Source organism: Mus musculus, chromosome 15, assembly GCF_000001635.26.
Source record: "Mus musculus strain C57BL/6J chromosome 15, GRCm38.p6 C57BL/6J".
Lineage (NCBI taxonomy): Eukaryota > Metazoa > Chordata > Mammalia > Rodentia > Muridae > Mus > Mus musculus.
Genome location: NC_000081.6, coordinates 77,297,603 through 77,313,141, shown reverse-complemented (window position 1 = coordinate 77,313,141; position 15,539 = coordinate 77,297,603). Strand labels below are relative to the sequence as shown.

At 45.4% G+C, this 15,539-nt stretch overlaps 1 protein-coding gene across 21 annotated transcripts in view; it reads left to right on the top strand.

Annotated features, from left to right (window-relative positions):
- Positions 1 to 4,707: 4,707 nt before the first annotated feature.
- Positions 4,708 to 15,539, top strand: part of Rbfox2 (RNA binding protein, fox-1 homolog (C. elegans) 2) — a 229,445-nt gene continuing 218,613 nt past the window's right edge. For 18 of the 21 annotated variants that reach the window (XR_003951446.1, XR_001781584.2, XR_384057.3 and 15 more), the window contains exon 1: positions 4,708 to 6,778. Coding sequence is in view for 18 of the 21 variants with exons in the window: in XM_030248832.1 (XP_030104692.1) it covers positions 6,599 to 6,778 (180 nt within the window). In the remaining 3 variants the exon portion in view is untranslated. The remainder of the gene's footprint in view (positions 6,779 to 15,539) is intronic. The other 3 variants (NM_175387.3, NM_001110827.2, NM_053104.6) reach the window with 1 other exon arrangement.

The following is a 15,539-nucleotide window of genomic DNA, read 5'->3' as shown; positions in this document are numbered from 1 at the left end:
GCTGTAGCGACTGTAGTACAAAGGTCTTCCGTAACACACCGCACGCTCCTCGCCAAGTATCTGTGAACCAGGTGTCATGCTCACTGCCTTACATGCATTATTTAAGGCTCAAAAGAACCCCAGGAGAGATACAACCTTTATCCTTTATAGATTGTATCAGTTAGGGTTGAGTTGGGCTGGCTGCATGTTGAAACCTATCCACGGTGGCTTAGCCAACTGGGAGCTTCCTTTTCTCAAATAACAATGAATTACAGGTAGATGGGCCTGTGTGGATCTGGTGGTTCTCCAAAACCACTCTTACAATGTAGCCTCTTTGTCCTCAGAGGGTGCACTAGATAATAAAATAAGTATCAGGACAGCGGGGTGTGGTGGCACATGCCTTTAATCCCAGCACTTGGGAGGCAGAGGCAGGCAGATTTCTGAGTTCCAGGCCAGCCTGGTCTACAAAGTAAGTTCCAGGACAGCCAAGGCTACACAGAGAAACCCTGTCTCGAAAAAACAAAACAAACAAACAAAAAAGTATCAGGACACTTGATATTAGCAGAAAGGCCAAATGTGTTAAATATATTATTATATTGCTAATGTTAATTAAATTACTTAGCTAAATTAAAATTTTGGTATTAATATTAAATATATTAAATATAATATATTAAATAAATATAATAAATTAAATATAATAAAAATGTTCTCCTCCCCATGCATACATATGTGCGTTTGGTATGTGAGCATTTTTATGTGTAAATGTATGTGTGTGTGTAGGTGTGTGTGTGAGGAGGCTTGAGAGTGTTCATCAGCCACTCCACACCTCATTCATTGTGGCAGGAGCCCCAGTAGAATGAATGAAATTGTTTCAGTAGAATCCAGAGTCACTGACCAGGCACATCCAGGTAACTCAACTTTGCCTCTGCAGTGCTGGAATTACTGGTGGACTGTCATGCTCAGATCTGAATTCTTGTCCTCAAGCTAGTGCAGCTGGTACTTTACCCATGGAGCCATCTCCCCATCTTGAAAACATTCTTCAATATTACTTTCTTCTATACTATTGCATGCTTTGTTTTGTGACTTTTCCTGGGTGACATGAATAAATGTGCATTCACCCCAGGTAGCACACCAATGATAGAGCAAAGAAACAATTTCACTCAGGTCTAGCTTGTGGGCCAGCAGGTTTATAAGTTTATAAGTAAGGGTAGTCACAGCAGTGTGGATGAGGAGTTAGCGTCAGCAACTCGGACAACTCAAAGGCCGACCCATCAAAGAAAAAAAACCTCTTCTAGCATGAGTGATGACTCACAAAAAACTGCATCCCTGGAGTTCACGGCAGGGTTTATAGGCTGTTCCACTGGTCAGTTTATCTCCAGAGCTCCTATTGCTTATATAGCCTTGGAGGAGGGGGCATTGTGAATCCTTTAAGTTTCAGGAACTTCCTGAGCCCTGGAAGTTGTTTCTTCCTAGGTTTTGATCCTCCAGGATGAAATGTTTACATTCAGAGGAGACTGTTACACAATGTATCTATCTCAGATAAGTAGCTTCAGATTGTAAGAAATGCAGAGAGAGCTGTCTTTTTGCAGTTATGGCTGTGTTTGATGGCTGTGCTTGACATATTCACTAGTCTCCTCCTCCTCTTATGTTTATTTTCATTTTATTCATATAGGTGTTTTTGTCTGCATACATGTCTGTGCACCATGTATGTGTATTGTCCTACGAGGTCAGAAAAGGGTTGTATTTCCTGAAATTAGAGTTACAGACAGCTGTGAGCTGCCATGTGAGGGCTGAAGATGAACCCTGGGTCCTCTCCAAGAGCAGCAAGTGATGTTCACTTCTGAGATTCTCTCCAGCCCTTTCTAGTCTCTTTTTGCTCCATAAACGCTTATGTCTTTTTACAAAGCATGGCCCTGTTTCTCTTTGTTTCAAATCATCCAAACACTCCTGCACTACACGCTCTACTTCTCAGGGACGCCAGTACTACTCAGGTAGCTAGAATTTGAGTGACAAGCAGCTCTGTTCCCAAAATCTTCTTTCTCAAGGATCTGACATCGTTTAGATGACAGAATTTCAGCAAAGCAGGTAGGGAAGGGATAATTGTTCAAAAGATACCAGTTTAGCAGGAAAAAGACTATTAAAAAAACAAAACCCTTAACTATTTCTGTGCTTAGGTTTGAGAAGAAAAGTTATTGTTGCTCCATAGGTCAGCCCCAGAGACTCTGGATTTTCTTTCAAGCTATCATGGTTGGGTGGACAGAATCAGGCTCCATCTGTTCATTGTAGGATACTGCCAGTAGGAGACCCCTGACTTAAGGGAGGCTCTAGTTTTGCATATTAAGCTGGTAGGCAGGTGGGCTCCCACTTTGCTGGTACAAACAATAACAGAAAGAAATGTCTGGGTTTCCATTCCCAGCCCCATGAGCTCCTGGCCAGTAGCTTACTGGCACTGTATAAATTAGATGACAAATAATTACTGCCTATTAAGGAGTCACTAAGTTAGGCATCCTGTCAAGTGCTTCCGTTTAATGCTCAGAAAGAAACACCATAACTATTATTATTGTCATCCTACAAAGGAGGAGTGTAAGGCTTAGTAAAAATGAATAATTGACTTAACATTAGTGGTTACACCCTGGGGTGACGTGTGAGGCTTTGCCCATCCCACCTGAATCTTATGTAGCCACATCCAAGCTACCTTATATAGCAACTTCAACAATAATGATTAACCCTTTTCTTTCCCTGGACCTCTGAAGGCACAATGGGTTACAGAGGTTCTAGAGTCACCCTTGAGATTTCAGTCAGGCTTCTTTCTCACTCTTGCTCTGCCTGCTCAAACTGCCACAGTCAGACCCAGAAATACTGGCTAAGCATGAGCCAGCAATGATCCTGTCAGTACAGAAAGGATGTAGGTAGGTTTACTGGGTTGGATTACGTGCCCTTTCTTGAATGTATTATTCAAGACAAACTACCCAATAAAAAGAGATCATGATAACTTGTTGCACACAAAACACTTAAAAACCCTAAAACAATAATGTACTAGTTGGTTTTGTGCGTCAATTTGACACAAGCTGGAGTTATCACGGAGAGGAGCCTTCCTTGAGGAAATGCCTCCATGAGATCCAGCTGTCAGATATTTTCTCAATTAGTGATCTGGGGGGGGGGGGGGAAACCCAGTCCATTGTGGGTGGGGCCATCCCTGGGCTCCTGGGCTCTATAAGAAAGCAAGCTGAGAAATTCAGAAGAAGCAAGCCAGTAAGCAGCATCCCTCCATGGTCTCTGCATCAGCTCCTGCCTCCAAGTTCTGCCCTGTGTGAGTTCCTGTCCTGACTTCCTTTGGTGATCAACAGCAATGTGGAAGTGTAAGCTGGATAAACCCTATCCTTCTACAACTTGCTTCTTGGTCCTGATGTTTTGTGTAGGAATTAAAACCCTGACTAAGACAAACAGTGAAAATGGCAGGTTTTGATTTTGATCTTTGATAAAGGACATTTATTTGGTGACTTACAAAGTGAATAAAGTCATGATGACTGAGCCAGTGAGATGCCTTAGCGGGTAAAGGTGCTGGCTGTGAAATCTTGGTGACCTGAACTTGATCCCGGGAACCCATAGTGGAAGAAGAGAACCAACTCCTGAATGTCGTCTCCGGACCAACATATGTGTGCTGTGGCGTGTAGATGCCTACATTCACAAGCCTACCTACACACAGGCCTGTGGGTGCGCACACACAAATACAGAAATTAAAAAAAAAAAAAAAAAGCTGGGTGGTGGTGCCACACACCTTTAATCCCAGCACTTGGGAGGCAGAGGCAGGTGGATTTCTGAGTTCAAGGCCAGCCTGGTCTACAAAGTGAGTTCCAGGACAGCCAGGGCTACACAGAGAAACCCTGTCTGGAAAAACCAAAAAAAGAAAAAGAAAGAAAAAAACCAAACAAACCTCATGATGGCAATAATGTTAATAACTGACACCTGCTTAGACAGGCCATCTTGCTCCTGTTGGTCAGTCTTTCTGTCTCTAGGACAAAGCACCTCAGGAATCGATGTAAGAGAGGAAGGGTTTGTGATTTCAAGTCAAAGTCACTCCGTGGCTCCAGAGTCTGAGTGAGGAGGCTAGGCATGAACACCACCACAGCAAGGATTATGTGGTGGGGCAAACTCACCTCCAGGTAGACTGGAAGTGGCAGATGGAGGAAGAGGCTGGGGACTAGAGAGACACTTTCAGACCAAGCCCCTAGCAGCCCGCTTCCTCCCATCTGTCCTCACCTTCCAGGTTTTTTTTTTTTTTTTTTTTTTTTTTACCATCCTCCAATCATGAATCAGTCAGTGCACTAATGTGACTGGGCTCAGCAATTAAGTTCTCAGGATCCAAACACTTGCCCTAAGTCTGTCAGCTGTTACCGTATGAGCCTCTGGGGGACTTTTTCGATTCAAGTCATAACATGATCAAAGTTCTTAATGTTGATAACTCACTTGATCTTCATAATAATTATTTTAAAAATAGTATTATTATGCTAATTTTAGGTGTCAGAGCTAAGCTGAGGGACAAGAGCCGTTAATTAACTCCCTCCCATAAGGTGTCAAGGCTTGTAAATGGCTAAGCTATTGCAACCTACAAACATACAAATACTCAGTAGGAAAACCCAGCTCCAAGGCAAGTTGTGCAGTCTTTTCCAACTAGCCTGCAAGCCCTTCTATTCCCTCTCTTAACCACCAGTGGTCCGGCATTACATGGGCAGGAGTGGTCAAGCCTCCCTGGGACTCGTCTGGCTCTGAAGCAGAGATCTTCATCCCTCTGTCCATTTTTAGGTGCTTAACTCAAGTTCAAAGGTCAAGTCACAGACTGGTTGCAAGTAACCTTAGACATCACCTGACCTGGGGTTTCTCAATCTCTGAACTATTGGCATTCTGGTTTGGACAAGTCTCTCTTGCAGGGATTGTTCTCTGCACTGTAGAGTTCTGAATAACATTCAAAGCTTCTATTCAGTAAATGCCAGTATAGTCTCCATTTGTGAAGAACAAAATTTACCATATGACAAATACGGAAGTGGGAGATGCTGAAAGGGTCTGAAACTTTTTCTTGGCTGGGAACCACTGATCCAAAGGATTATTTCAGATACTGCAGTTGGGATCCAAAGAGAAAAACTCACTTGTTTAAAGTAGCAAGCAAGGGTAAGGCTAGAAGCTAGGTTATTGCACAATATCCCTTTCCATGTCACAGTATGGAACCCTGAGAGGCAGAAGCAGTTTCTATTTACAATCAGGTGGAGAAAACCTACCGGACAGACCTAACTGCACAAAGCTGATAAGCTAGGAAGGGCTATTCAGGCAGCAAGGAGTAAAACCAAGAGATTGCCATCTTGACTGGCCACATATTTCTGCTTCAGGACTTGAACAAATTCAGGTCCATCCATTGGATTAAAACCATGTTTTCTACTGTCAGGCTCAAAATGGTTCCGTAAATGCCCTATGTAAACGTAAAGCTCTTAAAAAAACACCAGGCGTTATTTATTACTATTATTAGAGACAGTTTTTCTGTGTAGGGCTATCCTGGAACTCACTATGCAGATAGACCAGGTTGGCTTCGAACTCAGAGATACTCCTGTCTTTGCTTCCTACTTCCTAGGACTAAAGGTGTGCACCACCGCCATGCCTGGCAACATCAGAAATATTGACATCATTAGAGATGCAATTATTCGCTTCATAGCACCATTTCTCAGAAAAGTTTATATGGGAGCCATCACTCCTGGACTTCCCAGGTCTTGGGCTGGAGAGGAAGGAGGCAAAGGGACCTTCCTCTCGCAGAGCGCCCCTCTGCTTCCCTAAATCCCAGGAAGCCAGATGAGAGAGATCAGGTCATCACTTCTCACTAGTGCAACTAGTCCAAGTTGCTCCCCCGAACTCCTGCCCTTCAAGCTCCGCCCCCCGGCCACCGCCTTAAAAGAGGCGGCCCCTTCTCTCTCCATGCTTCCCAGAGCATCCCCGAGCTTCCCGAGCTTTTCCGAGTCCTTCCCGGCCTCCCGCGGGCGGCCCGCGCGGAGGCGACGGAGATTGCCGAGGGGCGTAGCCACGCCCCCTCACTACAGCCTCCTCTCGCGCGGGCGGCCCGAGTCCCACACATCCAGGTTCCTCCCTCCTTCTCTCCTTTCTCTCTCCCCGCCTTCCCGGCGCTGCCACAGTGGCGGGACGGAGGATCCCGACCAGTCAGCTCGCTGCGGCCTCGCGCTCCTCCTCCTCCCAAATAAACAGCCCTCCCCAAGCTGGGAGCCCAGGCCGTCCCCTTCCCCGCACGGCTGGCGAGTGGTGAGGGAGCGCGGGACTGAAGGACCAAGGGACCGAGGGATCGGCGCACGCGCGTGCGAGTGAGAGAGCGAGCGAGCGGCCGGCGCGAAGCCGGAGCAGAAGCCGGAGCCGGGGCCGAAGCCGAAGCCGGAGCCATAACCTGAGTCGGAGCGGTAGTGAAGCCGAAGCCGAAGCCGGGCTCCGGACCGACGCGCACGCACACACGCACGCGGGGGGCGGGGCCGGCGCGCGCCCGCCTGTCGCGACTGTCGGCACCGAGGCCCAGGGGGAGGTGGCCTGTCGCGGGTCGCCCGGCTCCCGGTGGCGAAGGGGGCGCGGGCGGATGGCGGAAGGCGGCCAGGCGCAGCAGCAGCCGCCTCAGCTCGGGCCCGGCGCTGCCGCCCGGGGCATGAAGCGGGAGTCGGAGGTGGAGTTGCCGGTGCCCGGAGCGGGGGCAGACGGACCCGAGCCCGGCCTGAGCAAGCGGCCACGCACAGAGGAGGCGGCCGACGGCGGGATGCAGGTGACCGCGCGGGACGGGCGCCCGGTTACGGAGGGCCGCGGCGGGCTCGGGCCTCCGGGCGCCGGGTGGGCCTGGCTGGAGAGTGGGCTTGGGGCCGGGTGCAGGGGCTGGAGGGGCCCCGGAGGCAGCGCGAGGGAGTGGGATTTTTTTTTTTTTCCTTTTGGAGTTGGGATTGAACAGGATCGGGATGCAGTCCATTTCTTAAGCCTGTGCTCAGTTTGTTGAGAAGTTGAGGGTTCTTGGGTCGATTTGTCCAGAGGAGAGCTGTTGGGCCGAGCTGAGAGCGAGGGAAGCTGGTGGTGGGAAAGCTCCGGAGAAGAAGGGCGCCTTTTGGTTTACACTGGGATGAGGAAAGGGGGAACGGCATGTGGAGAACAGACTGAAAAGCCAGCCAACTCCTGGAGAGAGAGCGAGCCCGAAAGGGGATGTGGCTTAGCTTGTGGGTTCAATCAGTTACTCGAGCAGTCTTGAGAAGTCCGCGGAGTTTGGTAGTGTGATGCTCTGTCTCAGTTTTGTGCAGCATGTTATTAAGTCTGGAGAGAGACACCAGGCAGATCCCGCCTGTGCTTTACCCATTGCATCCTACGTTCGTAGGATGCGGAGTAAACTCCTTAGTATCCTGAGGTAGAAAAGAAAATTTATAGGGCTGTTAGGAGACTGGTTTCTGAGTTGTGGCCTCCAGTGTTAGCTTGATTGTTGAGGGTGGGAAATGACAAAGATATTGATACAGGCGGTTAGTACTTAGTTTGAAGAAGGTAATGCATCCTTAAGGGCTTTAGGATTTGCTCTCTGTTTAGAAAATATTGGCTACGAAATGGAGAGGCTCACAGCAGCAACGGGATGCTTTCTAATTCTTTTAGAATCGTAGAATGTTAGAGATGGAAGGGACCAGAAACGCCATCATCTTTTCCACCAGGAGTTCTCAGTCTAATGTACTCGGAAGAGTTATGCAGAATGGCTTAATGTGCATTGAGTCAATACTTTGTATCTTTTTTTTTGGGGGGGGGGAGGGTGTGTTCAAGTTTCAGCGTATTTTAACTGCCTCATTTTTATTGATAGGGAGTTAGAAGTCCAGAGAAAACTAGTGACTTGCCTAAAGCCACCCAGTTAGCTGGTTCTGATTTCTATTTCTGTGCTCTCTCCATTACACCACTCTTGGAAATCTCTGCAGTACTAGGAGACTTTCCGTGCTCTGCCTTGACTTCCTGTGGCAGGGAAGGAGCTGGCATGTATGCTGTGTGCCTCTTGTCTCCTTTGCAGAAGCCACCCTGTTACCTCTGTTGATTTGGGCACAAGGGATTTCCTGGGCGTTTATTTTTGAATCCTTTTGTTTGCTGGCTTTTATTTCCCTTAGAAGAAGTCTGCCAGGCAGAGGGATCATTAGGTCAATCTGAAAGCCATAGAAGAATGGGAAGACTTAGTGGTTTAGCACTGGATGGTAAAGAGGGACCACTGGATAGAGATGCTGGTGAGTGTGTTCACTTGGAGTGTGCACACATCTGGTCTTTTTTCCCCTATGTCAATCTTAGTTAATAGTGTGTTCTCATTGCTTTCCCTTTCTTTTGCCTGGGGCCTATTATTTGCTGACTGCCTTCACATTGGCTAAGGATAGTGATACTTGGAAATGGAATAGCGCGAAGGGACCTTGGGATGTGCAGAGGAAGGACAGAATTAGGTCCTTTGGGTGCAATTGGATAACTTAGAACTATCCCACGGAGAATTATTTTACTCTGTATATTTGTGGATAGTCTTTACATTTCCCTTTGTACATTCTTAGGATTGTACTTTTTGTTGTTGTTGTTTGAGACATGGTCTTATTTGTAGTCCAGGTTGGTCTGAACTCCCTGTAGTAGCTGAGGATTACCTTGAACTCTTGGACTCCTGATCTCCCTGTTTCTACCTTCCCAGTAGAGTTCTGAGATCCATGCCCAGCTCATTACTGTAGGTTTCTCACTCCATGTCACACAGGTATTAATATCATTGACTTAGCCCTCTGTTTTCAAGCCCTAAGTGTATTGTCCTGGAGAAAACCCATATTTGGAGACCTCTGTTTTCTTATTTAGAAAAGTATTTGTATAAAACAATTCTTAGGTTGCTTTCTTAGAAATGTAAGCCAAGTTCCCTTTGTGTGTGACCTGGGCATGGAGACAAATGAATGAAAAGTTAAAACAAAAAACCTGAGGGTGTTTAAAACTTATTTAAGTGACATTTATCAAGCAGCTGTGACAATCTTAGGCTACTGCTTTTTGTTTGTTTGCTTTTGAGACAGAATCTCTCTGTTTAGTTCTGGCTGTCTTAGAGCTTGTTATGCAGACCAGGGTAGCTTTGAACTCTGAGAGCTCTGCTTCTGCTTCTGGTGGTGTTTACACACTGTTTTAACCCTACGGGATATGTAAAGAAACCCTACTTTTATTGGATATTATTCTATGGACAGAGACAAGTCAGCAGTCTTTGGTAGCATGGGAGAAAATTAAGCGGGGAAGGGATAGAGAAGCTTAGAGATGGCTCAGGAAGCTCTCTCTCTGTAGGTGACCTTTGAAGTGAAGATGTGGGTCTTCTAGAGGGGTTAGGGAAGAGGATTCAGGCCATTCAGTGGTTTAGGGAAGAGGAACCAAGAGAGTTGAGGCATTGGGAGACAAGTAGCTTGGTGTGCTGACCTAGAGGCCAAGGTAGCTGGGTCAGAATATGCAGGCATGGGTCTTCTCAGGAGATAACAGCAGCAAGATAGAAGGGCCTGGCGGCTAGACGGAGCTAGCTTATCTTCATATAGGCTTTTTGTGACTTGGTCTTCTTTTCTTTTTTCTTTTTTTTTTTTTTTTCCCTTTGGTTTTTTGAGACAGGGTTTCTGTGTAGTCCTGGCTGTCATGGAACTCACTGTGTAGACCAGGCTGGCCTAGAATGGATTGGTCTTAAAACATGTATTTTTTTCTCATCTCTGAAGACAGCTGGGCTTTTTCTGAAGTCATAGCTTGGTCCTTTAAGACTTCCCTGCCAGGTATTACAAAGAATAAATAAAGGAAATACACTTTCTTCTTTGTGGAAGCTTAGAGTCTAAGGAAGTAGGCACAATAAAGCCTCTAATGACAATAAAAGATGAAGCATAAGTACAAATAAATATACCAGCAGACTGCTGTATAAGGTAAGATGAGTCTTAATTATTACCTAGAACGTTCAGCAAAAGTCTTTACAGCAGTGAAAAGTTGGTATGTGGTGATTTTGTGGCTTAGTAACTGCTTCTGACCATAGTTATCAATCTAGAGTCGCTAAGTGAGTTCAGCAGTGTGAACAAGCATGTACATGTATGTGTGTGTTAGTATGTGTGTAAACATACACACGCTGGAGAGTGAACTTAGAGCCTCATCTGAGCTGCATGAGAGTTGTGTTGTTTCATTTTGTTTTGTTTCCAGTCCTGGAGATTCAAACCCTTGCAAATGCTAGGCAAGCATTCTGCCACTGAGCTATATCCCCAGCCCTATTTTTACTCTGTTCTTTGAGATAGTATCTTACTACTTTGCCTGGGCTGGCCTTGAACTTATACTGTGGCCCAGGCAGCCTGCTGTCTTGTCAGCCTTGTAGATCTTGGCTATCAGATGTAGCTCACTTTTTAGTGACTCTAGTAGTAGGGCGGTCTCAGGGAAGGGATTCTAGGTATCCTGTTGAATTTGGTATCTGTCTTCCTGTTTGCTTATTTTTGGGTTGATTTCCTTCTAGGTAGGTATTTGTACCCTCATTTGGGTTTTTGGTTCTGAAGCTGGGCATTGTGCTACTTTCAGTAAAGTTCCTCAATAATATGCTTTCTGTACAGGTAATTTCATGGGCAGTATCTCACTTAAATGACTTAAACCTGATTTCTAGTTGCCTTAGTTTACTCAGGCTGCCATAGCCAAATGCCACGGACTGGTGGCTAAATAGCAGGCATTTATACCTCACAGCTGTGAAGGTCCAAGATGGTGCCAGAGTGCTTGAGACCTGGTGAGGGTCTGCTTTTTTGCTTGCAGATAATACCCACTGGCTGTCTGCCGAAGTGGCCATTGCAGTAAGGGTGGAGAAAGTGAGAACTATGTAATCGTTCGATCTCAGCGGCCCCACCCTCACAACCTCATCAAATCCTCATACTTTCCAAAGACTCCATCTCCAAATGCTGTCTCATTGGGCGCTACAGTGTCCACTGATTTTTTTGTTTTGTTTTGTTTTTCAGGAGAGGGTTTCTCTGTGTAGCTCTGGCTGTCCTGGAGCCCGTTCTGCCTGCCTGTCTGCCGAATGCTGGGATTAAAGCCGTGCCACCATTGTCTGTCTGCCACATCCACTGAATTTTGGGAGGACATTTTTAGGTGGAGAAAACTGAGGCACAGAAAAAAAAATCACAGAATTAAAAAAAAATTATTTTAACATATGACATGGGAACCCATAAATGAAAACCCCGGGATGTATTTGATTCACAAGTAGAATTAGAATTCTTCTTCTGGTCAGCTCAGGCTGAGGGGACTGTGCCTTAGCTCTCACCCCTCTTCTAACCACTTAGTGATTCTTTTCTCTATCGCACTGACATGTAACTGCAACCCTAAACTAACTAGAGATTGAGCTTTCATTTTGTTATGAAGCAGACTAGTGCAGACAGGCCTCAAGATTACAGGATGGGGGGAAAGAAAGCAGAATCCTTCGAGTAAACATGCATTGTAATGGTGCTAGTGACGTGGTAGTCTGATGTCTCTCAGGCCTTTAGTGTGTGTTGGGCTTTAATTTCAGAAACAATTGTTTAGTAAGTGGATTTGTTTGAATTTCTGTTACGTGTTTTACACAACATCATAAACACCTTTCTTCTGGGGTACATGTAAACTTCCTGTAGAGATAGGAAGGGAAGAGCCATGGAGTTGTTGGGAAGGACGAAGTGGCTCCTGGAGCATGAGCAGACAGATGGAGAGAGGCATGCCTAGCGCATGTGGTGTTTAGGTGGCCCTGTAGGTATTGAGTTTCTTACTCTTTTCCCCTGCTGCCCCAGCAGGAGCGGGCAGCTTACATGGCTAAGGTTTCATTATCTAATCCATCACAGATGAGCTTGAATAAGCCCATTGGCCGATGCTGATCTAGTTAGGAGGGTAGTGCAAAGCTGCTTGAGCCAGGATTGGGACAAATCGGATCAGAACTGCCATGTGAACCCTGGACATATTTCTGTAATTTGGGTTGGCAAAATGGTTTGGGATACCGACTGAGAGAGGGAGGGAACAGCAGGGCATTTCCTACCCAAACATCTTTGGAACCCCGAGGGGAGTGTGTATGGTGGGGGGTAAATTTCTATGGAGTATGGCCAAGTTGTTTTGATTATTTGAGCCTGAACTTTAAAATAATTTTTTTTAAGATTTATTTATTTGTATGTGTGTGAATGTTTGTTACGCCTGTATTCATACTACACATTTGCCTGTTGGGTCTCCTGGAACTGGGGTTAAATGTGGTTGTGAGTCACAATATAGGTGCTAGAAATGGAACTCCAGCTCTCTACAAGAGCAGCCAGTGCTCTTAACTTCTGAGTTGTCTCTTTAGTTCCTGAGTCTGAATGTTTGAGTATTAATGTTCAGGAGTGATCTTTTTGCAGCATTTAGAGGTTCTATTTGTTATCATCTAGTTGGGTCTGACCTTTCTGAGTGATCCCTTATCTGAGACTTTAAAGGGTTACCTCTTCTTTGAAGGGGGAGAGCCTGTTACCATCAAACGTGTATAAATATGTGTTATCTGTATGCTCTACAGGCGGTGTAGTAAATGCCATTCAGAGTTTCCCGTTTGGATTTGAGTCCTGACTTCTCCATTTACCAATTCTTGGCAAGGTCCTGATTTCTTGCACACACATCTGTGACCTGGGAGAATTGATGCTTATGAGCTACTACAATGAGTAACTGAGATTATTTAAAATGCCTATCAGTGCTAAATGTTGGTTCCCAGCTCTCCTTATGTGCTGTTCCACAGCACTCAGTAAGTTCCTGCTCACTGCTTGATCAGCATGGAGTGCTTAATGTGCTTCCGATTGATTAAGTGCCAGAGTTGGGGACTTTAGAGATGAGTGGTGTGTTAAAGTGGGAAGCCTCATTTGCTCTGTATCTAGGGGAGGAAGAGAACGAACCTGGCTGAGGTCTCCTGTGGCGAGGAGGAGGCTTCATTCTTTGTAACAAGCAAAAGCTACAGAAACACCTTGGCTCTTGCTGGTGCTGAGGTAGTGTAGCTAGTCTGTAGCGTCCACGGGAAGCCTCCCTGGGAGGTGGGTGAGCTGCTGTTCTTCAGACAGCCTGGGGTCAGTGAAAATGTTTGTCGGATAACTATGTTGCACTAAGTAGATCGATTGCTGTCTTGTTTATTTTGTTACCACTTGGGTCTGTGGAATTGAACAGGGTTTCCTCTGTTTTCTCGGTGCCTTCAAACCAGCTTCCTACTGTTGATAGGAGTGATTCCTCAAAAGCGAATCTTCTGTTAACTCAGCTTAAAATATTGCTGGAACCTGTGCTTGACCCAGGCTTAAGTCCATTTCCCTGTTGGGCCTACCAGGTCCTTCTGGCCTGACACCTGCCCGAGTTCCAGCCTCTTCTTTTTTCTACACTCTGTCTCCATGCCCATGTTTAGAGACTTGTGGTTTCTGACTACAGTGTTCCTCCTCATTGTTCCTGTTCTATTTCAGGAAACTCCTGCCTATTTCTGTGTCTTTGCTCCTGCTCCTTACCCCTTATTTGTAAGGCCCAGCCTTGAAGAATTGCTTGAGGGCTGGAGAGATGGCTCAGTGGTTAAGAGTACTGACTGCACTTCCAGAGGTCCTGCAACCACGTGGTGGCTCACAACCATCTGTAATGGGATCCGAAGCCTCCTGGTGTGTCTGAAGAGACTGACAGTAAAACTCACATAAAATAAATAATTGAAAAAAAAAAAAAAGACTTGCTTGAGTTGTTGATTGTCCCATCCACCCAGTGTCTATGGTTTTTGTATTTGTGTTTTCTTGGTATGCGTGTGTGTGTGTGTGTGTGTGTGTGTGTGTGTTGGCACATCTGTATGCTCAGTGGTGTACATGCAGGTTTGGAATCCTGAAATTGATGTCTGTGGTCTCCCATGGTCACTGTCCATTTTATATACTGAGGTAGGTCTTTTGCTGAACCCAGAACTTGCCTTTTCTGCTAGTCTAATTAGTGAACTTGCTGGGGTCCAGTTCTCCATCTCTGCATCCCTCAAGCTCAGATTACAGGCTGGCATTTACGTGGGTTCTAGAGATCTGAACTCCAGGCCTCATACTTGTGGCAAGCACTTTACCCACTGAGCCATCTTTCCAGCCCCTGTTATAGGACTTTCTAGATTAACATTTGATCAATATCTGCCCCCCCCCCCCCCGTCCTTGGGGTCCATATGATTTAATACTGTACCTGCCTCAAGCGGCCAAGCAACTGTGTTCTTGTAGGAGTTAATATTTCTCAGTGTGGATCACAGATGGCTTTAATTGTTTCCCCAGATTTTCCCTGAGGATCTGGCCCTTGGTCTGCCTTGCAGCCCCTGTGAAGGCTGGGTGTTGCATGCTCTCTATGTGTTACTGGATGTCTCTTGGTATCAGGGTTAGAGGTGAGGAAAGGCTTTCTGAGAACACAAGTTGGGATGGAATTGAACTGCCAAATGTGTCGGGTGGGCACAGCAACCTGATACTTGGTTTCCTGTGCTCAGATACTAATTGACTGCACGTGTGTATGTGTAAAAGCACCTTTGTAATAGTACACTAAGGAAAACAGGAGCCACACCAGTGAAAAGAACTTTTGGAGCTAATGTGTTGGGTTCATTTTAGCAGCCAGTTGGCCTTTTTTTTTTTTTTTTTTTTAAACCATGCTGCCCAGAGAGTCTGGAGGGTTGTGGCTGAGCAACATCAGCACCATTACCACTGGAATTACCTGATCAGTTGTGGACCTTAACCTTTTCCTCTACCAGTGAGTTTCATCAGCTAACATAAGGGGTTAGGAAGATTAGTGAGCAGAGACATTTTATGCAGTGTGTGCTTGTTTTTCAGATCACTCATGTTGGGTATGTTTGAAAGTGAGGAAGTTTGACACAGTTCTTTAAAATCTCAGCTTTGAAGATAGATTCATCGATGAATTTTACAAACATTTCCCTCTCTGGCGTTTGTTCTCCCCTCTGCTTTTACTTGGAGCTACTCGTTCTGGTTCCTGTATAACCCTAGCCTGCTTTCCTACTTCCAGCCTTCCCCGTTAGTGTAGTGGGGACTTCCTAAGGGCTAGTGGTCATGCTTCATGATCCCTACCTTTTAGATTCTGCATTGATGCAGTGAGTTCTAAGAGGAGGAGGGAGAGCAGCCACAGAACCCTCTATGGCTTGTCTTGTACTGTGTGGCATCTAGAAATTTCAGTTGAGTACCCGTGATAAACACCATCACGAAGTTGCTAATATTCTTGAGTTAAGATAGTGATTGACTAACTATTTAGAAACTGTTTTTCCAAGGGAGGAAAATGAGTTTTTGAGATGTGTATGTTAAACCAATTTATGTTTTTTGAAAAAAAGGACCCAAGTATCTGTTAACATTCTTATATGTGACTGGTTCCTTGGTTTCTCATTTGTTGAAGACTTTCCTTTGTGTATTAGATTTTATTCTAATATGAAAATTCTAATATTAAATTAAATAAATATGAAAATTCTAATATTAAAATCTAATATAATATATTAATCTAATTTTTTATTAGATTTTAATCTAATATTTTTATGACTGTTTTTGGTTTGTTTTTGAGATAGGGTC